Genomic DNA, 23,983 nt, shown 5'->3' on the forward strand with positions numbered 1-23,983 from the left:
CCTCCGCAGACCCCATCCGCTTCCTGCCCTCTGCTGCCCTCCTCCTACTCTTCCCCCCACAGCCCGGTCCAGGGCCCCCTCTTGGGGCTGCAGGTCCGAAGGAGCGAGCGAGAGGATCCCCGCCCGCGGCCCCTCCGCGCCTTGGGCGAGCCGTCCTCGCCAGGGGACCCCCGCACAGCAACCAGGTCACCCCCCGGCCGGGCCTCCCGGCTCTTGAAACGGCCCAGGATCTCCTGTCCGGCGCCCCAGGATCTTCAGCTGGTCCCTTTGCAGGATGGAGAATTGGGAGAAATCCTAGCCTGGCCCAAAGAAGAGGTGTTCTCAAATTGAGGATCTACCCACCGTTAAAGCGTTGGCATTCTAGCTATTTCTAGGGAGGAGGCATTGCACAAAGGGCTTAAGACTAAAGGTAGCTATTGAAGCATTGGGGACGATTAAGAGTCTACCCCAGGTATCCATCTCCCCGCCCAATACTGGGCCAGAATTCCACCTCTAACCAGGTATTTGATGCCCTGTAAAAAGGCAAATCCCGCCCTCCACCCCACCCCACTCCCCTGTAGTAATCGCGGTCACCAAAGAAAAGTAGGACTGAAAGGAGCCTGTAAGAGGACTTGGGAGTCGGGGTGGCGACCCTGAGAAAGGCAGGGGCGGGAGCTACAGCCGGGGGACACGGGCTGGATGGCGAGGTCCAGCTGGCCTGGACACCGGGTGGCTGGGCGGGAAATTGCCCCTGCCGCAGTTCTGCTTGTAGTCCAGCGCCGGCTGAATTCAGATTACCTCCCTCCCCCCACCCCCGCACCCCCAACAGGGTCAAAACTAGAGCAACATCGCTCCCTGCTGGACCGAGTGATGCGTTAGCTTTCATCCAAGGAGGGCAACGGGTGGGCCTCCTGGGGAGCTAGCGTCCGGGGCTGTTAGTCCCCGCCCAGTGAGGCCTTCCTGAGTGGCTTGTAGTAAAATGCTCACCCTCCTGGAACTTCTGTAACATAAATGTGTTCTACTGGGTCTTTTCTGAGTTCATCTCCAACTCTGGATTCTAGATCCCTCCTCTCTCCTTCCCCTGCCAGAGGCCCTGAGGCCCACCTTCTTCTTTCCACCCCCATCTCGGGGTCCTGCCACCCCGCTATGGCACCTCAATTTCTGCCTCTGTGCTGCTCTGAGCTCTGCGCCCTATGGGGGCGGGGGCATAAGGCCAGGACCTGACCTTCTTCTTTTTTTTTTTTTACTTCAATTAATTAACATATAGTATATTACTAGTTTCAGAGGTAGAGTTCAGTGATTCATCAGTTGCATATAACACCCAGTGCTCATTATATCAAGTGCCCTCCTTAATGTCCATCATCCAATCACCCCATCCCCCCACCCACCTCCCCTCCAGCAACCCTGTTTGTTTCCTATAGTGTAGAGTCTCTTACGGTTTTTCTCCCTCTCCGATTATGTCTTATTTTATTTTTGCCTCCCTTCCCCTACGATCCTTTGTTTTGTTTCTTAAATTCCACATATCAGTGAAATCATATGATAATTGTCTTTCTCTGACTGACTTATTTCGCTTGGCATAATACGCTCTAGTTCCATCCATGTCATTGCAAATGGCAAGATTTCATTTTTTGATGGCTGAGTAGTATTCCATTGTGTATATATGTACCACATCTTCTTTATCGATTCATCTGTTGATGGATATCTGGGCTCTTTTCATAGTTTGGCTATCGTGGACACTGCTGCTATAAACATTGGGGTGCAGGTGCCCCTTTGGATCACTACATCTGTATCTTTGGGGTAAACATCCAATGGTGCAATTGCTGGGTCATAGGGTAGCCCTATTTTCAACTTTTTGAGGAACCTCCATACTGTCTTCCAGAGTGGCTATACCAGCTTGCATTCCCACCAACAGTGTAAGAGGGCTCCCCTTTCTCCGCGTCCGCACCAACATTTGTTTCCTGACTTGTTAATTTTAGCCATCTGACTGGTGTGAGGCGGTATCTCATTGTGGTTTTGATTTGTATTTCCCCGATAAGTGATGGTTAGCATTTTTTTTATGTCTGTTGGCCATTTGTATGTCTTCTTTGGAGAAATGTCTTCTGCCCATTTCTTGACTAGATTATTTGTTTTTTGGGTGTTGAGTTTGATAAGTTCTTTCTAGATCTTGGATACTAACCCTTTATCTGATAAGACATTTGCAAATATCTTCTCCCATTCTGCCGGTTGTCTGTTTTTTCGACTGTTTCCTTTGCTGTGCAAAAGCATTTTATCTTGATGAAGACCCAATAGTTCATTTTCGCTTTTGTTTCCCTTGCCTTTGGAGACATGTCTAGCAAGAAGTTGCTGCGGCCGAGGTCACAGCGGTTGCTGCCTGTGTTCTGCTCTAGGATTTCGATGGATTCTTGTCTCACATTTAGGTCTTTCATCCATTTTGAGTTTATTTTTGTGTATGGTGTAAGAAAATGAGGCCCTGACTTTCTTTAGGGGCCACTGTTTCCTGGGGTAAGAGTGGAAAATATGCTGGCTGGCCTGTGAAGGGGCTTGCTATGCACAGAAAAAGGAATTCTGTGGGAAATGGTGGGAGGGCTTCAGGCTTTGGATCAACCAGGGTAGGTATTGTAGACTTCAGCCAGGGCTAGCCCAGAAAATGGTGCAGAATGAGCAACTGAGAAGGGAAGAGGGTTTGCACTCCTTCCAATGACTCCACTTCCTCTCCATCATCAACTCTGCCTCCAGGGGCCTGGAGCCGGTACCCCAAACACACTGTGCCCTTCTAGCCACCGTGCCTTTGCAACAATGTGCCCTCAGCCTGGCTCCCCAGCTCTGCACCTGGCCTCCTTTAAGTCTAGATTCAGGCACAGCTGCGCCCGTCGCCCTGGCCGCCCTCCCCCAGCCTCCCTCCGCCCCCCTGTTAAAGGGTGGTGACTTCAGCTGGGCTTCTGTCCTGGCTGCACCCACCACATCCTGGCACCCCCATCTGGCATCATGTGTTTCCTTGCCTGTCCCCGCTGCTGGCCTGTCTCTCAGCACAGAGACCTGCAGAACTCCAGGCGGTGCCCTGAAGCACGACACCAACTGCACACCCCACGCGCACCCCTGCTCCATGTGGCTCCTCTCCACTGCACAGCCCCCTGGGGGGCCAGGGACACGTTCTCCCCAGTCCAAGGGAGAGGCTGACCATGGGGCAGAGGAGAGTCCTATTTCACGGCTCGGCCTCTGGGCACATGGAGGAACATTCCTGGTGGACAGGTCACCTTGGTGTCTGAGGTGTGGACAGGCAGCTCGTTTCCCTCATCCCTGCACACTGAGAAGGCGCAGACCATCCTGAGAAGCCGTCTTCATCGCGCCCCCACCCACCAGACAGAGGCAGGAGAGGCTGGAGGCCTGCAGGAGGGAGGGAGGGCAAGGCCTGGGGGTTCTCGGTCGTTTCCCGCCTTCCCAAGCTCCGCCTTTGCTGCCTTCCTCTCGGGGCGGCGTTCCCAAGTCCCGTCCTCCCCTTCCCTTCCTGGAGGAGGGACTTCTGAACCGGGCAGCGCGCTGCGGGCCCAGGTCGAGCCTTTTCCGCCGGCGCTGTGGTGAGTCGTGGAAACAACCGCCCTCGTCTCTCGAGATGTTTCCATTGCCGCGTCCTCCCGCTTCCACCGCTCGCCCCAGGGGTACCTGAAGAGCACCGCGGAGAGCCCCTCAGAAGGTTGCGCAGGGGGCTTCCCACGGGCAAGGTCACTGTTTGTAGAACGTGGGAGTGAGAGCTTTATGGTTGAGTTGAGGTTTCTTCATGGATCGTCCACCAGCGCCCGAAGAAAGAATGAACTGTCTGTGTAAGAAGAAAAAATTCCACTGACTTTTTAAAGTTTCTGTTTTGGATACACTGTATCAAGAGAATGAAAGGAAGGAAGGAAGGAAGGAAGGAAGGAAGGAAGGAAGGAAGGAAGGAAGAAAAACAGAGGAAGGAAGGAAGGAAGGAAGGAAGGAAGGAAGGAAGGAAGGAAGAAAGAAAGAAAGAAAGAAAGAAAGAAAGAAAGAAAGAAAGAAAAAGAAAGAAAGAAAGATGGAGGAAGGAAGGAAGGGAGGAAGGGAGGAAGGAAGGAGATGGGGGAAGGAAGAGAAAAAAGAGGGATGGAGGGAGAGAAAAGGAAGGAAGGAGAAGAAAGGGAGAAAGAGGGAGAGAGGGAAGGAGCAAGGGAGGAAGGAAGGAAGGAGAAATGAGCCTTTTTATTGGTTTATTTTGTGACTGGGTGTTTTTTGCGGAGACTTAACTGCGAGTACTCAGGACAGCCCAGAATCAAAAAGAGGAGCTGAAGCCTCATTTATTGTAGAAATCAGTGCCTGACAATTGGTCAGAAATAAGTCAGGTTCTCTAAGCACCAACAAAATGACATTCAGAGTGACAAATTGAAAAGACTGACAAAACTAAGAATTATAAAGCATGTGGGTAAATGGAAACTCATCCACAGCTGGTGTGAAGACAAACCGGTACCACCACTTTGGAGAGAAAATTGCCAATAGCTACGTAGGGTGGAGAGACGCTCGTGTTCCAAGTTAGTCACTGCTCTCAAGGTCGATATCCTCTTGCAGTTGTTCCTCTTCCACGCTGACACCCTATGGAAAACCTTGTACACAGACTGTAGGAAGGGTTTACCAGGACGTTCACAGCAGCATCGTTTATAACAGCAGAGACCGAAAACAGCCGCAAGTAGAGATCCATTCACAAAAGAACAGACAAACAGTGGCAGCTGTCATCACCTCTTAACTGCTCTTGCATCCCCCCTCTCAAATATGAAAGACTGTGTACTCCTTCACTCATTTTTTTGAAGTTTTTATTGTGGTAAAAATGCATATAACATCATATTTACCATTTTAACCACTTCTAAGTGTAGAGTTCAGTGGTCTGAAGCGCATTCACACTGTTGTACAAACACCACCACCATCCACCTCCAGAACTCTTATTTTGCAAAACTGAAACCCTGCACCTATCAAATAATAACTCTCCATCCCCCTGGCCCTCAGCTCCCGGCAACTCCCAATCTACTTTCTGTCCTATGAATCTGAGTACTCGATGTGTCTCCTGTCAGTGACATCATACAGTATTAGTCTTTTTGTCACTGGCTTATCTCACTCAACATCAAGGTTCTCAGCATTCATCCATGTTGTAGTATAGGTCAAAGTTTCCTTCCTTCCTTTTTTAAAGTTGAATAGTATTCCATTTGTGGATATACCACATTTGCTCATCCTTTCGTCTGTTGCGGGGGGCGGGGGGGACACTGGGTGGCTTCCACCCAGTGTAGCTATGGCGAATAAGGCTGCTATGGACATAGGTGTCCTCCTTCACTCAGTTTTAACTTGACAGCAAGCATTTTTCATCCTACAGAGTTGTGAAATACATAGTGTCCAATATGTTGTAAATATGGATGCTTTAAAATAAAACCTTTATGTCACTCTTTTCAATTGTTTCTGATACAATGTAAATAAATATCAATCTTATTTCAGCCATCACCTGTTTTTAAAAGCAAGAACAAGTTCTTCAGCTTTTGGAAATTTTTCATCATTCCTTTTCCCCCTCTAATTTATGAATTCTATCCATCTTCCTGTCTGGAAGTTTATCCTAATGTAATATGTATTTATGCTTGAAGATCTTTTATTGATCATACTTCTCTGCCAGAAAAACATTTAAATTGAAATTTTAATTTCCTATAACCATGAATTTCCAAGTATTAAAATTTTGTTTAGATTATGGCATCATTACAGCTCTGAGTAGTGTCGATGGTTCAAAGATAACATAAATTATGAATAGTGAAAATTAAGGGTTAAACATAAAAAGTAGCCTTTGGTGATAGTGTATTGCAGTGGCAAGATGTTACCATTGGGGGATACTGTGTAAAGAGTATAGGAGATCTCTGTATTATTTCTTTTAACTGCAGTATCAACCTACAATTATCTCAAAATAAGAATTTTTGTAAAACAAAAAATAACTCTGAGGGAAAATTCGGCTCTTAAAGAGATGGATAAGGCCCATTTAGTTAATGAACTAATAGAAAGTTATTACTTCTTCCTAAAAAAGACAGGGTACAACACCAATTACCTTCCTACTTTTTTTTTTAATACAATGTAAGCACTGAGAAATCTTGTCCCTATAAATAAATAGTTCATTTTGTTATAGCAGAGTCGCTAAATCTTCTTTTTCCAAAAAAATTTTTATTTATTTGTATGGCAAAACAGAAAACCATCATAGTGAGCCACCATCAGGAGTTCATCTGAATGATCTATTAGTTGCTCTCTTAGTTTTCTAGGGCTGCGGTGACAAAGCACCACAAACTAGGAGGGTCAACAACAGAAATGTATCGTCTCACAGTCTGGAAGCTAGAAGTCTGAGACAGGGGCTGAGTTAGTTCCCTCCGAGGGCTGTGAGGAAGAATCTTCGCCGTCCCTCACCCCTAGCTTCTGGCTTCTTGCCGCCATCTTTGGGTTTCTTGGCTTGTAGAAGCATCACCCTGATCTCTGGCTTTATTTTCACATGACATTCTCCCAGGATATGTGTCTGTGTCCACATTTCCCCTTTTTATAAGGATGCCAGTTATACTGGATTACGATCCACCCTAATGACCTCATTTTAACTTGACTTTACCTCGGATAAAACCCAATCTCCAAATAAAGACTTCAACATATGATTTTTGGGGGGACACACACAATTCAGCCCATAACAGTTGCCAAGTCTAGTAGGTCTTCTTTCAATTGTGTTGAAAGCAAACACTTGGGAACCACTGACCTGTAAGTAGATTGATTACCATCTTTAGAATTATCCACTTCTCAGTTTCTGGAAGCAGACTCAAATAGGCTTTACCAGTGTCCATTCGGTAGCTATGAACTGTACCATTCTTATCTCACCTAGAAGCCATTGCCTTCACTGATGAACTTAGAAGAGGTTGGGGAAATAGAAATATTTTTAATTTCGACACAAATTTGCCAAGACAGCATTTTAATTTAATATTTGTTTTTTATCATAGACTTTAAACTTTGTTTTCATCAAAACTTTGGAGCTAAGGATTTACCTCATTTATTCATTGCAAATAAAAATGCTGCCAATTAACCTCGTTGGCAAAGTCAGTCTTCAATGTCAAACCAATTAACAAATCAGACTTCGTGTTAAAAAAGAAAGTGAGGGGCGTCTGGGTGGCTGGGCCGCCTGGGTGTCTCAGTCGTTAAGCGTCTGCCTTCGGCTCAGGGCGTGATCCCGGTGTTCTGGGATCGAGCCCAGTATCGGGCTCTTCTGCTGGGACCCTGCTTCTTCCTCTCCCACTCCCCCTGCTTGTGTTCCCTCTCTTGTTGGCTGTCTGTCTTTCTGTCAAATAAATAAATAAATAAAAACAAAAATTTAAAAAAATTTAAAAAAAGAAAAAAAGAAAGTGAGGTTCTTTTTGCAACGCTGATGAACGTGCCAGGAATGAGCACACATCCCATAACAACCATCTGGCTCCTGCATCTAGCTCCACACAGAGAGGTGAGTCAAGGGACGAGGGCCAGGAGTTGGACAGAAGGTGGTCCAGCTCCAGCATTTCGCCCAGACACCCTCCTTGCCAGGTTCTCGGGAACTTTCCTCAGGAGAAATGCTTACTCATAACTAAGGGAATGGGCACGAAATGAAAAATGCCTGGGTGTTTCCCTTTGATTGTTGCCCCAGAGAGTTTTGCACCTCCCGGGCATTGCACCACAGTAACATACAGGACGGGCCTTTTTGTTCTAAAGCAAGAAAAGAGTGATTATGAAAGAGGAGGTGGGGAAAGAGAATCAGCACGAAGACTAGATACAGACATTTGAGATCTGTCGAAAGAGAACGAATGGGAGCTGAAGATCTGGGAAATGAGCCCTTTAAAATAACGTGTATCCCCAAAGACAGCCAGCCTCTTGTCCCCCAAGGGTATGAGTACTCTGGTTTGAGGACCACTGCACTGTGGAATATTCACAAGATAATACTACCATACAGCATTTGAAATAAATGACCTAAATCTATAGGTATCAACACAACTCAAAGTCATACAGTATGACAATGTTTCTATATATTGAAACATTCTCCAGAAAAAGTGGGAGTGGCACAAGTGGGTGAAATTGACAGGTATTTGTCATGGAGATGAAGCAAGGCCCTGTTAACTCTAGAACTCAAAGGCCTTTCTAGGCCCAAACAAGCTAACTCTTTCCAAGGAGACAGTATCGTCTCTACAGTCCAGGATTGGCAATTGGAGGCAGCAGGCCGTTGATTCCAGGTTGCCCCTACAGTCAGTGTCTTAGGAGCTGCGGTACAGAGCCCTGAGGAATCTCATACCATTGCCCTGCCTGGTTACGTGTTCCAGAATGGCTTCAATTCATGTAAATTAAGATTACTTTATTTCCATGCTTTAAGAACAAACACCTTCAGAAAAACAAAGACTTGCTTAAATTTGGCACAGAAACTGGTTACTCTCTTACCTTCTCTCTCTCTGGATGTTTTTTAAAAATAAGGGACTTGCTTGACAGAATACAAGTTGTTGCAGTTGGTCCCATGCCTTCAGGCCATCCCACGTGAGTGCCGCAGCTTGGGGTATGAGCTCACCTGGCAGTGAGGAGCAGGCCCCGCCCAGCCCTCTGCACACCTGACCCTACTGCAAGCAAGCATCTCCAGAATTTTCGCAAATTGCATCTGCTCTCCCACCTGCTGCAAGGCGGATGTCGTTGTGGTTGCTCTGAGAATCCACCACATTCTGTAAAAAATATCATTGGGGTCACAAAGCCTCCTAGGTAGGTTTCACATGTTGCCTTGGCATCCCCCCACCCTCTGTCACGCTCTGTACAAAGGGGCTGCCAGCCCCATGGCTGACACTTTTCTTAGCTGCAAGGCTGGAAGGCCTCCAAGCCAGCTGCAGCTCTCTTTTAGGAGACCAAGATGGCCGGCCTGGACTTGACTGTTTCCTTGTCACCCTCAGTCATGTGGGTTAACGGACAGCACTTTGTCTACACAGCCAGGGGCACACACACACATGCATACATCTATATGCCAGGGGATGCCCTTCTGTGAGTCACGGTCATCGTTACAAAGGGTTTTCTCTCCCCAGCCTCCCTCACCTTCCATTTGGAAATGTAACATGTACCGGGCAAGTCTTCAGTAATACAGATACATTGTATCTACTACAGCCCACTTCCATGTCCCTTAACAGGAAAACTAAATTATGGAACACCCATAGAAAATGCACCCATCTGGAAGAATGAGGTAGATCCCCATGTGCTGATATGAAAACTTTCCTTCTTCTGCTATTAGCTAAGAAAGGGCGGTTGTAAAAAAAATACGTGTGTGGTACAACCCATGTGCCTGACGTGACATATAGAGGCGCCTGGGTGGCTCAGCTGGGTGAGCAGCCAACTCTTGATTTCAGCTCAGGTCATGATCTCAGGGTCGTGAGATGAAGCCTCACATCGGGCTCCACACTCAGCGGGGAGTCTGCTGGAGATTCTCTCTCTCCCTCTCTCTCTGCCAGCCCCCCATACTCGTTCTCGCTCACTCCTTCTCTCTGTCTCTCAAAACACATACATCTATACGTACGTGCATACATACATATACATAAAATAAAATAAACGACGTATTAACATCTGTTTATGCACAGACCACAGCTGAGGGACACACTCCATTGTCACAGTGGTTTTCTCTGGAGAATGGATGACAGTGAGGAAAGCCAAGACAGGGAATTTTCCTGTATAAGTTTTTGTATAGTTTGAAGTTTTTCAAGAATATGTAACTCTTGTAATGTAAAAGACACTTTAAAAAACATTTCTAAATATATAAATGTTAAATGTTCCCCTCTTGCACTGTTATTGGGAATGCAAACTCGTACGGCCACTGTGCAAAACAGTATGGAGGTTCCTCAAAAAGTTAAAAATAGAACTATCCTATGATCCAGTAATCGAACTACTGGGTATTTATAAAAACAAACAAACAAACAAAAAAACACACACAAAAAAACAACTACAAAAACAGAGGCAACTGGGTGGTTCAGTCGGTTGAGCCTCTGACTCTTGATTTTGGCTCAGGTCAGGTCATGGTCTTGGGGTCCTGGGATCAAGCCCCAAGTGGGGCCCCGGGCTCAGTGGGGAGTCTGTTTAGGATTCTCTCTCTCCTTCTCCTTCAGCTCCTCCCCCTGCTTCTGCTCTTTCTTTCTCTCTCAAATAAATAAATAATATCTTAAAAAAAAAAATGCAGGGGTGCCTGGGTAGCTCAGTCAGTTGAGTGACCCACTCTTGATTTCAGTTCAGGTCATGATCTCAAGGTTAGGAGATTATGCCCTGTGTCAGGCTCTGTGCTCAGTGGGGAGTCTGCTTGAGATTCTCTCTCTCCTTCTCCCTCAGCCCCTCCCCCATCATGTGCTTCCTCTCTCCCTCTAAAATAAATAAAATCTTCTATAAAAAAATACAAAAACAGTAATTCAAACAGATACATGCACCCCTAATTTTATAGCAACATTATTAATAATAGTCAAATTATGGAAGCAGCTCAAGTGTCCATCAATAGATGAATGGATAAAAAAGACGTGGTATATTTATATATGGAATATTATTCAGCCATAAAAAGGAATGAAATCTTACCATTTGCAATGACATGGATGGAGCTAGAGAGTATAATGCTGAGGGAAATAAGTCAGTCAGAGAAAGACAAACACCATATGATTTCACTCATACGTGGAATTTAAGATACAAAACAAATAAGCAAAGGAAAAAGAGAGAGAGAGACAAACCAAGAAACAGACTCTTAACTACAGAGTATACATTGGTGGTTACAGGAGCGGAGGTGGGTGGAGGGATGGGTGAGATAAGTGATGGGGATGAAGGAGGGCACTTGTGATGAGCACTGCATGATGGATGCCGGTGCTGAATCACCATATTGTGCACCTGAAACTAGTAAAACACTGCATGCTAACCACGCTGGAATTAAAATAAAATAAATAAATGTGTTAAATGTTCCATGTAGGGGTAAGCACCTTGGATGATTTGAGAAGGGTGGGGAGCACACACTGAAATCAAAGTAATTGTAATACTTAAAAAAAAAAAAACAACCATTCAACACTCAAGTTCTACAAGCACAGCTCAGCCCAAGCTATGATATGACATGGTGGGGAGGGGTGTCTGCAACACAGTCCTCACCGGGCAAAACCCACAGGTAGGGCAGACACATGGAACAGATAATGCCACGTGGCTTGACTCTAGAATCAAGGAGCAACAGTGTGAGGTATATGCATTATGGGATTCAAAGTGGGAAGGCTCGGGCACCCTGAAGAAATGAGAGGAGGGCATCCACTGGGGCTGGAAGGTTCCAGGACAGCAATAGGCAAGAAGGAAGGGGATATGATGCGCCAGGGCCTGAGAGGGAAAACTGCCTCCGGCCAGGCATTCACCCAGGCTTCACAAGTGTCCCTGCCAAGCGCCTAAAGCCAGGGATACAGAAGAACGAGGTCCACATCCTACACCCCTGGAGCTGGCCCCCAGGGCTTAAACAGAATGGTATTTCAGGCAAAGGAAACAGCAAAGACAAGGAGCCCAGAGTTTAGACAACCTCAAGTTCAGTGAGAATGCAGGGCCAGGGAACTGGGCAGAGGCTAGAAGGTGCCGGCATCCAGAGGCTCTGAGCCGAGCCATGTTTTAGCTTCCATCCAGTCCTACAGGTCATAGGAGGCTGCAAGAGTGACACTGACAGATCCTCTCCATGAGAATAATGATCATGGCAGGGTGCTGAAGGTCTGGGCGAGGGAGGTACTTTTGTGGAAGCTGTTGCAGTGGCCCCAAGAAAAATACTGAGGCTGTACGGTGATGTCTAGCAGCAGGGAGGAATCGCCAAGGGTGTGGTCAGCAGAGGACCTCCCCCCACACAAGGCAGGTGGCTGCGGCCCCATGGCATTCTCCTTCCTGCTAACCATGCAGACCACCCTGCGGGACAAGGGTGCAAGTCACCACTGCCTCGCCCTCCTCGGCCCTCAGTGCCCACCTTGCTAGAGCCATTCTGAGTGACTACAAAGGAAGTGGACACCCTGCTTTCCTGCTTACTCTCACCTTCCTCACCTCTTGTAATCTCTCTTTACTCTCTGTCTCTGCCGCCCCCGCAAGAGAGCCTTTGCCAAGGGCCATTTGCCAGCCTTTTACTTCACCGTCAAGCCCGCAGTTCTTAACCGTCCCCAGCTGCCCTGCGAGCCCGCTTCGACGGCCCCGATCATGGACCCCAGCCTCCTCACCCGGCTGGAAGGTGGCAACCGCGAAAAAGAGGGCGACTCTCCTCCGCGGGGCTTCGGGGCTTCGGGTGACATCACATCCTCCGAACGTGCAATCTGGTTCCTCGGCTGGCCGAAGGGCGCAACTTCCCGGCTCGGCGTCCCACCGGCTCCAGCGCGCGTCCGCACGCGTCGCGCAGCGCCGAGCACGCCATGGCCTCTCGGGTGACCGCCCTGCTCCTGCCGCTGGCCCTGCTGCTCCGTGAGTTGGCGACCCTCGGGGAGGACGGGGGGCGGGGCAGACGAGGAGCGCGGGGCTCCGGACTCAGCCTCCACGTCTGCCGCCCGCAGGTGCCGCCGCGGCCGGCGAGCCGAGCCAGTTCCGCATGACGCCGCGGAAGGTGGTCGGACAGCTGGGCAGCAAGGTGGAACTGCAGTGCGAGGTGCTGCTGTCCAGCGCGGCGCCGGGCTGTTCGTGGCTCTACCAGAAGAATGAACCCGCCGCCCGCCCCGTCTTCCTCATGTACCTCTCCCAAACCCGGGCCAAGGTGGCCCAAGGGCTGGACCCCAATCAGATCTCGGGCAAGAAAGTCAATGACACCCTCTACAGCCTCACCCTGCAACGCTTCCGCAAGGAGGACGAAGGCTACTATTTCTGCTCTATCCTGAGCAACTCCATGCTGTACTTGGGCCCCTTCGTGCCGGTCTTCCTGCCAGGTCCGGGCGCCCGGGGCGTGGTACCTCGCGGTGTGGGGTTTAGGGCTCACCTCTGAACCCGTTTTTTCACACGGACGCCCCGCTTTTGAGCCTCTTAGCGCCCTTGGGGGTAGGGGCTACTTAATACTGCTTCCATTTCACAGACGAGGAAACTGAGGCTAAGGTGCGGCTGGGTCGGGACTGAAGACGGCTTCCTAGGTCCGGCAGATCTGGGCTCGAGTTCGGGTGCTTGTCTGCTCCTGGGCAGTTACTTAAATTCTGGGAACCTGCGTTTGCTTGTCAATAAAATACGGCTATCAACCCAAGCCCACAAGCTTGCAGGTTGAGCCCTGGAGAGAGGCTGGGTGACCGGGAGGGCGCGGAGGGGTGAGCGCGAATCCTAGAGGTCCCCAGTCCATCTCCCCTCCCCGAGTGCAGAGGTCGCACGGGCAGAGGAGGCGCCCCCTTGGGCAAAGGCGAGCCAAGCAGTGGGGAGGGTTAGTGTCGATGTCCCCTGCCCGACTCCAACCACGCTGTTTCTCCCGCAGTCAAGCCCACCCCTACTCCGGCGCCGCGACCACCCACGCGGGCGCCCACCAACGCGTCGCAGCTGGTATCTCTGAGCCCGGGGATCTGCCGGCCTGCGGCGGGCAGCGCAGGTGAGACGGGCGCAGGGGTCCCGGGACGGGGACCGGCCAGGGGCAGTGCGGACCGCGGGGAGCGTCCCTGCCAGGCTCAGCCCTGATCCTGGAGGTGGAGCCGAAAGCTGCCCAAGTGGTGGGGAAACCGACACCCGACGGAGGGACAGGCCTGAGCTGGTGGTGTGGATTGGAGGATCCGGGGCCAGCTCTTAAATGTCGGCGTCTTCGGTGTCTTCAGGGGAAAAAAGTGGGCTGGACTTCGCCTGTGAAATCTACATCTGGGCACCCCTGGGTGGCATCTGCGCCGTCCTTCTCCTGTCACTGGTCATCACTGTCATCTGCAACCACAGTAAGTTCAAAGGGAGCACAGAGTGGGGGGAAACAGTTTGCCCTACTTTCTTCTCCTGCGCTGCTTGCTCCAAGCAGCCCTTGCCCGGAGATAGGATGGAGAGTTCTGGGACCGGAGCTGCACTGTAGGGTCAGGCACAGCCCATTTCTTTCCTGGAGGCAGAACTCGAGAAACCCCTTCCCATTCCTCTTTCCACTCTCTGGGACGGTTTTGGGAAGACAGAGCCCTTATCCCAGGAGCCGCAGCAGCGTTGTGTTCCATTGGCGAAGGCGAAACCTGTAGCAAGTGCAGTTTCTGGCTTATTACAAACGCCCCTGGGAGAGGGTGTGCCCCTGTGGCCCTGGGACTAGCGCCCAGGAAGACTGGGTCAAAACCATGACCGGTTGAGATTTACTCTGGGCCACCCCCTGGTGAACCCCTTACTACTTTGGGTCCTACGGTGGGTGAGTGTACTAACCCATCTTAACCCACATCTGTATTTGCAATGCTTTTAAAATTGATGAGAAAAGGGATGGAAAAGCAGCTCTTACCTGACTCTCAAGAGTTATAATCCTAAAGAAATAGGAAAAAGGAAGGAGGAAATCTGTTTGAGGACTATTGATGGTGGTGAGGCAGTCACTTTACTCCTCTTTTTTTCTTATCCAGGGAACCGAAGACGTGTTTGCAAATGTCCCAGGTGAGTCTTTTATAACCCCTGGGCCTCCTAACCCTGGGCAGCCCTATGCACAGGTCCTAGCTTCCCAAGCAGCAGTTGGTGGGAACCTTTCCCAGAGAGAGACCATGGCAGTAGAATTCTGGGGGCAGGGAGTCAGCATAGTTCCTGAGCAAAGAGAGGCACAAGGCTGGTAAGGTGAGGACATGGGAGGCACTGTTTGGGCTAATGGGGAGAGCAGACCTGAGGTCTTTTTATCTGGATGATTCTAACTGGGTTTTGTTGTTTTCTTAAGAAACTTTTTTTTCCTATTTACTTGTTCTAGATTTTTTTATAAGTATTCTTTTTTTTAAAGAGCTTATTTATTCATTTGACACAGAGACAGCCAGTGAGAGAGACAGCCAGTGAGAGAGAGACAAGCAGGGGGAGTGGGAGAGGAAGAAGCAGGCTCCCAGCAGAGGAGCCTGATGTGGGGCTCAATCCCAGAACACTGGGATCATGCCCTGAGCTGAAGGCAGACGCTTAATGACTGAGCCACCCGGGCGCCCCTACTTGTTACAGATTTTTGAGAGACTAGTGTTTTGAGAGCCCATCTTTTATCAGGGAAACAAATAAACAATGGCCTAGGCTCCTAATTTCCCCGTGCCAATGTAGTGCCTAGATTTACCACCAAAGACTAGAATGCGACAGCAGTTAGCTATCTGGCAGCTCAAGTGACTCCCCGATCCAATTCCAGCCCATGATCATTCTGAGCCGATCAGGAAAACAAAGAAACAAACAAAAACAAAGACCAATGCCTGGAAGAGGACTCTCAATCTCCTCTGTCCTTTGAACTTAGGCCGAGGCAGCCTGTGCTACCATCTAACTAGCCCCCCTCTAGCCCTGCACCATGATGGGGGTTCCACTCAGGATCTCTCTTTCTCCACACAGCAACCCCTTGTGGTAGATACTATGGTCCCATCTCACAGATAGCAGCTCAGATCAGGAAACCTACCCAAGATGGCAGAGCCAGGATGCCTCTCAGATTACCAAAATAATACACCATTTAATAAAAGCCTGCAGAGTACCGGTTCCTTGTTGTATATAGATTTCTTTTTAAATATCAAGTTTCATAACAATCTTTCAAGTAGTTACCATGACCACCACTTTTCAGATGAGAAAACTGAGGGTTAGGACATTTAGTGACTTGTCCAAGACCACACTGCAAATAGCAGAACTGAAACTTCTATCCAAGCTCAGGCTCCTTCCTGCTTGGGGGATGGGGATGTTTAAGGATAACCAGTTCCTTTCACTAGATGAAAATATTTTAAATTTTATACCTCGGGTTTGCATTTCACACTCCTTGGTATTTCTCTGCAGGAATCCAATTTCAATATCTCATATAACATTATTTTTTTTTAGTAAATATCATGATTTTTAACAGTGGAAATGTAATGAATTTCTGAGGGGATAAAGACCCTTTAACAACAGAGAAAGATTTGTAGCATTTGCAAGTATTTGGGGTGCAGTTGGGAGCTTTGGAGGAGAAGCATCCCTTGTCTTTATCTTCTCTGAAGAGTCTCATTTTGAAATGAACCGAGAAGAAAACCCTGCCCTAGCACACGAAGGACGCAGAGCAAACGTATCCGGGGGATGCACGTGCCTGAGTTAACGTGCTCTGTGATGACAGAGGGCAGCTCAGCTTCCAGACAGGTTTGGAGGACGGTGTGCACAGACATAGCATGCATGATGAATCAGCCCATTTAGGAGGTGCTAGTCCAGGTCTGAACTAACACACATTTTTAGTGGGACATCAAATTTGGGTTGTTTGTGCGAGATAAAGTAGCTCTGCTTGGCTGATGGTGGTGGTTTGCTCACATCCTCCTCTCCGGGGCTGAGAATCAGCTCCACAGAGGACTTTGGTTATCAGCCTCCCTCTCTCACCTCCATGGGTACCCTGACAAAGGCTCCCAGCCTGGCTCCATCACCTCCTAGTTATGTGACCCTGGGCAAGTTCTTTCATCTCTCTTTCCCAGTGCCCCCCACCCTCAAGTTGCTGTGACAACAAGATGGCAAGCGTAAGGCACTCGACAGGGTTGCTGTCGTCATTTGCCCAGTCCCACGCTGGTGTTCCAGGGCCAAGTGCGCAGACCCCGTAGGGGCGGGGAGGCTGGGGCAGGCGGAGAGGCATGGCTGGATGCAGTAGGACGCTGTGGCAGCCCTTGCTGCAATCATGGTCGGTCGTCTGCCTCTCTTTCAGGCCCATGGTCAGACCAGGAGGCAAGCCCAGCCCTTCGGAGAAATACGTCTAACATGGAGATGGGCCCTGTGCAGCAGCCACTACAAGACCAAACAGAACTCTCTCTGTGAGAACAGCAACAGTCCTTCCCATTTGGTTTTTCTAGCCTTTCTTCCTTATATACCCATGCTCATTATTATTTTTGTGGGGGTGGGGCGGGAAGGGTGACTTTTTCTTTATGTGTTTTCCTTAGTTGACACAAAACAAGACTTGTACATCTGCAATACACCACAAGGGTTACAACACCATTGTGGGCACGCGTTGGGGTAAAGGGTGAGCAGGCGAGAGCTACCACGAGCCATGTTCTCAGAATCTGGCAGTTAGAGCTGGGAGGTGGGGTGCTCAGCATGACTTGGTCCAAACCTCTTCAGTTGACATCCAGGGATGGGGAGCAGCTTGATCAGAGTCACAGCAAGTCTCAGCGCTCTTCCTCCAGCCATTCAGGTCTTTCTTCTGCAGGCGTCTGTCTCAGCGCCGGGGTGCTGTGTCTCAAACCGTAAGGGCGCAAGTGATTTCTTGAGCAGCGTGATAGACCCACGACTGCACCCTCAGCCCCGAGGAGGTTATAAGAGAACTTCTGCCTTTCACAGAGTTCTGTAATGCCATTGAATACTATCAGACTTTTTATAATCAAATGTGGAACTGCATGGCATAGGAAGTCCTCAAATAAAGGGGAAGGGGTACACTGAATACTGGAAAAGGAAAAACTCAATCTCTAAAGACCATCTCTGGGAAATCCCCAAGTGGAGGCAAAATTGCTCTCCCCGCCCCTGCAGTGCCGAGGGGCCTGTGAAAGAGGCGAGACCACCCCTTGACAAGCATGATCTGAGCATCAGTGCAGTTGAGCAGAGGTCCTCTGGAGCCTCTAAACTTGCGTACCCTCTCTGATCATGCTCCTGGAACATCGATGACTTCTGACAGTGTGCAAAGGCAGAATCGTTCCAGAGCTGCCGCCCCGGCCCCAGCCTCCCCTCGACCAGCAGATGTGGGGCTGAGACAGAACAGACTCCGGTGAGGCGGCCGAGAGCCAAACCTGCTGCCCTACACACGCATTTCCTCTCATACGGAGTTGAACAAGCAGCGAGTGCTCACTGGAAGAGAAAACTCCGATGAGGAAGTAAGAATGACCCGTTATTCTTTACCTCAGGTGTAATCCGTTGTTAATATTGTGGCGTACATTCTTCCTGATGATTTTCTATGCATATATGTGAGGTATATACTTCCGATTTTTAACAATGGGATTGTGCTCTGCTCTTTATAAATGGCTTTAATAAACATCGATGGCATCCTTTTTAATGACAAAATAGCACGCCATTTTTTATTGTGTCAACTTTTGTTCAGTTATTATTCAGCATTTCATTTTCCAGTTTCCAGTTTTTCACTACTATAAGACCACTGCCAAAACTTTGCACACATCTTTGTTTCTTTAGGACAAAACCCTAAAAGTAGAATTATTGGGCCGGTCCCCACTTTCACTGTGGACTCCCCATGTTCCCATCAGTTAAAACTGATGAGCCTCTTCTGGCATCACCGTGTCTTGTTCTTTCATGGTGACAGATGAGCTGATACTCCTCTCATAATAAACCATAAAATCTTCACTCTTGTTGAGGTAAAATATACACACTGGCAAGTGCCCGAATCCTACGTGTACAGCAGCTCCAAGACAGCATCAAGTGAATACACGCACATAGGCAGCACCAGGGCAACAGAGACCTTTCCCTGCCCTCCTGAAACTGCCTTTGCAACCTCAATTTTTAAAACCAAGACACTCCTAAAGAACAGAAATCAAGAGGAAGAAGTGCCTCAAGTGTGAGAAAGCAGAAGTGAAAGCTAAGAAAGTTCCCATGAGACAAAGTCTTGCCCTCGTCCCCTTCCTCCCCAAACCAATCCAGCCACGAGAACCAGGAGCCACTCCAGGGACTGAGACCCTGTTCAGAGTGGGCTCCAGGCTCTAAGGCTGCCTGTGGAAGCTGTCCCTAGGTTCCCTGGAAAGGGGGACAAGGAACATCCTGTCTCCTCATGGGAGACACTTCAGAGGATGGCTGTGGAGGGCTGATCTCAAAGAACCTGAGCCAGGGCGAAGACAGGAAAAGGGCTTTTCCTCTCTAACTTGCAGCACAGGTGATGAGTGGCTGGGAAGCCACCCTGGGCAGGCTCGGAGAGGGTTCACTACTTACTGATTTTTTCATACCCCCTAAAAAGTTTCACTTACCATGACTAAAATGGTAAACACTATTTTGAAGATTAAAAATATCAACATGGGGCTGGGGGCGCCTGGGTGGCTCAGTCGGTTGGGCGTCCGACTCTTGATCTCAGCTCGGGGTTGTGAGTTCAACCCCTGCGTTGGGCTCCATGCTGAGCTTGGAGGCTACTTAAAAAAAAAAAAAATCAACATAGGAAAAGGTATTCATTAGAATTGGCCCTCAGAACCAGGGAGAAAAGAGAAAAACAAGCTGCAGGCCAAGGCGGAAAGCATGCTAAAGGGGGGCTGTGAATTTAGGGTCGGGGCTTGCTGGTGACCACAAACGCCCAACCGTTCATTCTGCACACGCAGAAGGAGCACCTGACAGTTCAAGGCTGGCAGCCTCAGCCCCAAGTCATATTTCACTTTCCAGCTTCTAACCCGAAGCATTGGTTCTACACATGGCCCCAAGTGGAAGATGCCCATGTTTTTTTGGACCCTGAGAAACAGAAAGTAGAGAAATGACTTCTCTATTATGCAGTTAGCTTGGTGGTTCATTGAACAAATATTCATTCATTTAACAAAAAACATATTCCATTTGTGGAAGAAAGAAACCAGAGGACGTTGTCATTTGTTTCTCCAGTTGTGCAACTGCCCTTCAGAGAACCCATGCTACACTTGACCAGCCCCCATGACTCTTCAGCCAGTGGGACAGGGAGAAGTCTTTCTTTTTCACCAGCAAGAAGCCGCCCCTCCATCCTACCCGGGCCCGTGTGCAAATCTCCACCTCCACCCCCCTCCCACCTTCCGCCACCCCGATATTGTGACCACCAGGGGCAGGCAACACTTACTCTGCTCCTAAAAGCAGGCTTGAGCTGTGTCTCTCCACCGGAGGAACTGACGGAGGCCACAACTGCCTTAATTTAGGTTAAACGCAAAGTTCTGAAAGCAGCTTCCTGGCTCTGCTACTTGGCCTGTGACTTAAGGTCTCAAAACCTCGGTTTCCCCACTTGTAAAATGAGGGTAATGACAGTTCCTACCTCAAAAGGTTGTTGGGAAGAATATATGAGTTTACATGTATTTTTATTAAGTGCCTAGAAGAGTTCCTGGAACACAGTCACAAAATGTATACTGAAAACAACGCACCGCGTTTTTCCAAACCAGTGTAGTACCTGTTACACTTCGAATGCAGCCCTCTGTCTGATTCTCCCAATCTCTCTTCTCTAAAAGGGTAACCATTTCTGACGGAACACATTCATGTATAAACCAGGGATCTCGGCATCCCCGTGCTGAGGAGGACGGTCACCCTTCATACACATACACATACACATCTCGTTTTGAGAGAGCTCGGTCCCAGATACACACAGCCTCTGCTCTGTCATTGAAGCTCTCCTCGGCCTCACATCCTGAGGGCCCCCCCAGAGCCTCCCACCCCCTACCGTCCTTAGAGCCATTGGATAAGCATGCGCTCTACTATTTGTCATCTCAGCACCTACGAAAGTCCCCATCCCTTTGGACAACCTCACTTCTGCATGCCCATTGCTAGTTCCCCTCTTCCACTGTCCCTTAGGCGGTTGTGATCTGTTTCCCTGACTTAAATAAAATAATAGCCACCGGTTAGTTAGCACTCACCATGGGCCCAGTACCTCATTTGGGCTTCCTCCGAACTATGATGTAGGAACGATTACCATTCTTCTTTACAGATGAGAAAACGAAGGTACCGGAAGTTTCAAACGTTTGCCCAAGATCACACTAGAGCCTGGTGGGAGCAAGATTTGAACTCAAGTCTAATCCTACAGCCCAGATGCTTCATCTGCTCTTTTCTGTAACTGAAGTACAGTGGACACGTAATGTTAGTTTCAAGTGTACGACACAGTGACTCAACAGCTGTGTATGTTATGCTGTGACACCACAAGGGTAAGCACCTCAAAACCATTGTTTTACACCTATGCAGCCCATGGTACCAAACAAAGCTCACCACCTGCTCCGGATTCAAACAAATGGGGTCCTATTTGAAATCAGGGTAAGGGCCCTGCTTCTAACACAAATACCACTAGGGGCCAAGGAATTCAGCTCAAGGAGATGGTTCCATGACCGCGAACTCTTCATCTGTCTAGTTATCTCAGGGCAGTGGAAGGCTGCACCAGCTGCTGGTGCCAATGGCTTAATTCCTTTAAGTGAACGAAATTTCATCTGTTTCCTAGCTCCGAGGGATAGGCACATGTGGTGGAGACCGCAGGTTGCTTTTCAAACAACCGTTCGCCCTTTCTTCCTCACCAGCAGAACCCTCATGGTACGACAAGTGGTGACATGCTCAGACATTCCCCAGACTTCCCTGCAGCCAAGTGTGGCTAAGAAGTCATTGGATGGAGCTTCCAGGAAAGACTGTTCGAAGGGGCAAACTCAACTGGAGGCTGCTTCTTTTCCCACTCTCTTCCTCCTCTTCCTGCCTGGAGCACAGTTATAAAGAGGTGAAACTGAGGCCACGTGTGAAGGCTGTGGAGAATGACAGGAGCCTGGGTCCCTGACGGCATGAAGCCACCCGACAAACCCTGGACTGCCTACTCCTCACAGGCAGCTAACTGGTACACACTAGTAAAGTCAGGTCATCTGCCCAGATTTCCTGATCTACTTCTCCAAGCTTTCAGGACAATTTAATAATTTCCTGTGAAATTCCTCTTTAAGGCTGATTAGCTCACTGATCTAAAACAGCTAAAGGCAGCACGGTCTAAAGAATGAAAAAAAAACCTAAAATGCATTTCTAAACTGTTCAGAAGGGGAGAAAGCTCCTGAAATGATTAGTCTTGAACACTGACAAATAAGACGCCTCCTTTTAAAGAACACTTTTTAGAGGGGAAAACGACATCAAAGCCCTTTACTTGCATGGCGGCCCTTGCATGGTGGCTGAATGCAGTCCCCAAATGGAGTTAAAAAGATCCCTCCTGACTAGAAATTGGCAGAAAATCACACAACCCACATAGTGTAGAGACCAAGAGAAGGAGAGCGTGAACTTAGAAATTCACCCTTCTAGGAGCGCATAGGTGGCTCAGTTGGTTAAGCGTCTGCCTTCAGCTCACATCATGACCCCAAGGTCCTGGGATCAAGCCCTGCATGGGGCTCCCTGCTCAGCGGGGAGTCTGCTTCTCCCTCTCCCTCTGCCCCCACTTGTGCTCTCTTTCTCAAATTAATAAAATCTTAAAAAAATAAAAAAATAAAAAAATTCACCTTTCTAGAAAATGAAGACAACAGAAAGACTTGGGAATATATTTTAGAACACCAGAGCAAGAAAGCCCATCATTTAAGAGACCCCACCTTATTGCTTCTCTGAATTACAGAAGGGTTCGGAGCACTGACATTTTATGACAAAAACATCTTTTTGCTAGATTTTCATTATATTTCTCATATCTTACGTTATCTTGGTCCTTACTGAGTAGAGACAAAGTCTGTCTTGTTCACAATACTATACAGGACCTACAACATTCAACATTCACTTTAATTACGCACTGTACTGGGCTCCCCTGCTCTAACCCCATCCCCTCCCCAACCACCTCTCATGCTACTGTAGCCAGAGTGGACCTTAAAAATACACAACTTAATGCATGTCTCCCTTCTCTTCCCTCCCATTGTCGTTCGATAGTTAGGTCACTGGTGGGAACTAACCTCACTACAAGGGCCTTCGTGCTTGGTGCTCTGCTTTTCTCTATCTACCGGCAGTCCCTAAGCTTCAGGACACCAAGTATCCTGTTTTCTCTCACTGCCTGGCACTTAAAAAAAAAAATCCCACGTTGAATGATGGAAGGTGCCATACCAAGGTATGTTCAATGTTTTCTGCATTTAACGTACACACATCTGTTTGAGTTATTAAACGAAAGGATTCTAAGCCAGTATTACGCATGAAGCACTTTGACGTTCTCAAGGAAACTCAAAATTCTCTGACACACAGGACTCTTGCTTAGACAATACTTAATAATGTTTAGGTGTATTTGTTAGCATGGAAGACTCACAGGAGTGTAAGAAACACTCCACAACAAGGAAAGGTTTTTGGAAATTTTTTTTTTAAAGAATGAATAAAATACTTTTTCTCATACATATTTTTTAATAATTTTTATTTTGTTATATTAGTCACCATACAGTACATCCCCAGTTTTTGATGCAATGTTCCATGATTCATTTTGCATAGAACACCCAGCGCACCATGCCACATGTGCCCTCCTTACTACCCATCACTGGCCTATCCCAATCCCCCACCCCCCTCCCCTCTGAAGCCCTCAGTTTGTTTCTCAGAGTCCACAGTCTCTCATGGTTCGAGTGTTGATCTTATATCAACTTTGCTGAATGTGTTTATCAGCTCTAGTAACTCTTGTAGATTCTTTGGGGTTTTATATATCCTGTCACCTGTGAATAGAGATAGTTTTACTTTTTTGTTTCCAGTTCGGATGCCTTTTATTTTACTTGCCTAATTGCTCTGGCCAGGACTTCCAGTACACCGGTGAATAGCATTGCTGAAGGTGGGCATCCTTGGCTTGATCCTCATTTTAGGGGGATGGCTTTTGGTCTTTCACCGTTGAGTGTGATGCTTGCTGTGAGCTTTCGTTTTTGTGTTTTGTTGTTTTTTGTTTGTTTGTTTTTTAGTAAAGGTGCTTCATCATGTAGAGGAAATTCTCTTCTGTTTCTAGTTTTCTGATTATTTTCATCATGAAAAGGTGTTGAATTTTGTCAAGTGCTTTTCCTACATCAGTCAAGGTGATCAGGTATTTTTACCCTTCATTCTGGTAGTGTGGTGTATTATATTGGTTGGTTTTCTTGCTGGTGTCCTTTTATGTCCTTGCCAGCAGCATTCTCTCAGGCATCCGGTTTCAAATATTTGACAAAGCATCACTGTGTGTCCTACCTTTTCATTTTTCTTTCTCGGCACCCTCCCTGTCTCATCACACCTGTGTATTCGGTACTCTTCTAAATCATGGTTAAGCTTTATTTCTCTGGGCTTATCT

At 48.2% G+C, this 23,983-nt stretch overlaps 1 protein-coding gene across 2 annotated transcripts; it reads left to right on the forward strand.

The window, feature by feature from the left end:
• The first annotated feature begins 12,255 nt into the window (after nt 1-12,255).
• On the forward strand, nt 12,256-18,114 carry CD8A (CD8a molecule). Of its 2 annotated transcripts, none has more exons than XM_008700097.2 (6): nt 12,256-12,456; nt 12,546-12,911; nt 13,439-13,549; nt 13,770-13,880; nt 14,526-14,556; nt 16,772-18,114. In XM_008700097.2, the coding sequence occupies exons 1-6, from the start codon at nt 12,408-12,410 to the stop codon at nt 16,821-16,823; spliced, it is 720 nt and encodes a 239-aa protein (XP_008698319.1). In that variant the 5' UTR covers nt 12,256-12,407; the 3' UTR covers nt 16,824-18,114. The 2 variants fall into 2 exon arrangements, with proteins under 2 accessions (XP_008698319.1, XP_040479153.1); XM_040623219.1 differs by lacking the exon at nt 16,772-18,114 and adding an exon at nt 15,463-15,598.
• The last annotated feature ends 5,869 nt before the right edge of the window (nt 18,115-23,983 follow it).

This window comes from Ursus maritimus, unplaced genomic scaffold, assembly GCF_017311325.1.
Source record: "Ursus maritimus isolate PB19 unplaced genomic scaffold, ASM1731132v1 scaffold_6, whole genome shotgun sequence".
Taxonomy (NCBI): domain Eukaryota; kingdom Metazoa; phylum Chordata; class Mammalia; order Carnivora; family Ursidae; genus Ursus; species Ursus maritimus.

Coding starts and splice junctions, on each gene's coding strand:
- CD8A (XM_008700097.2), top strand. CDS start 12,408: ATGGCCTCTCGGGTGACCGCCCTGCTCCTGCCGCTGGCCCTGCTGCTC. Junction 12,457..12,545: donor GCCGCTGGCCCTGCTGCTCC/GTGAGTTGGCGA, acceptor TGCCGCCCGCAG/GTGCCGCCGCGGCCGGCGAG. Junction 13,550..13,769: donor GCCTGCGGCGGGCAGCGCAG/GTGAGACGGGCG, acceptor CGGTGTCTTCAG/GGGAAAAAAGTGGGCTGGAC.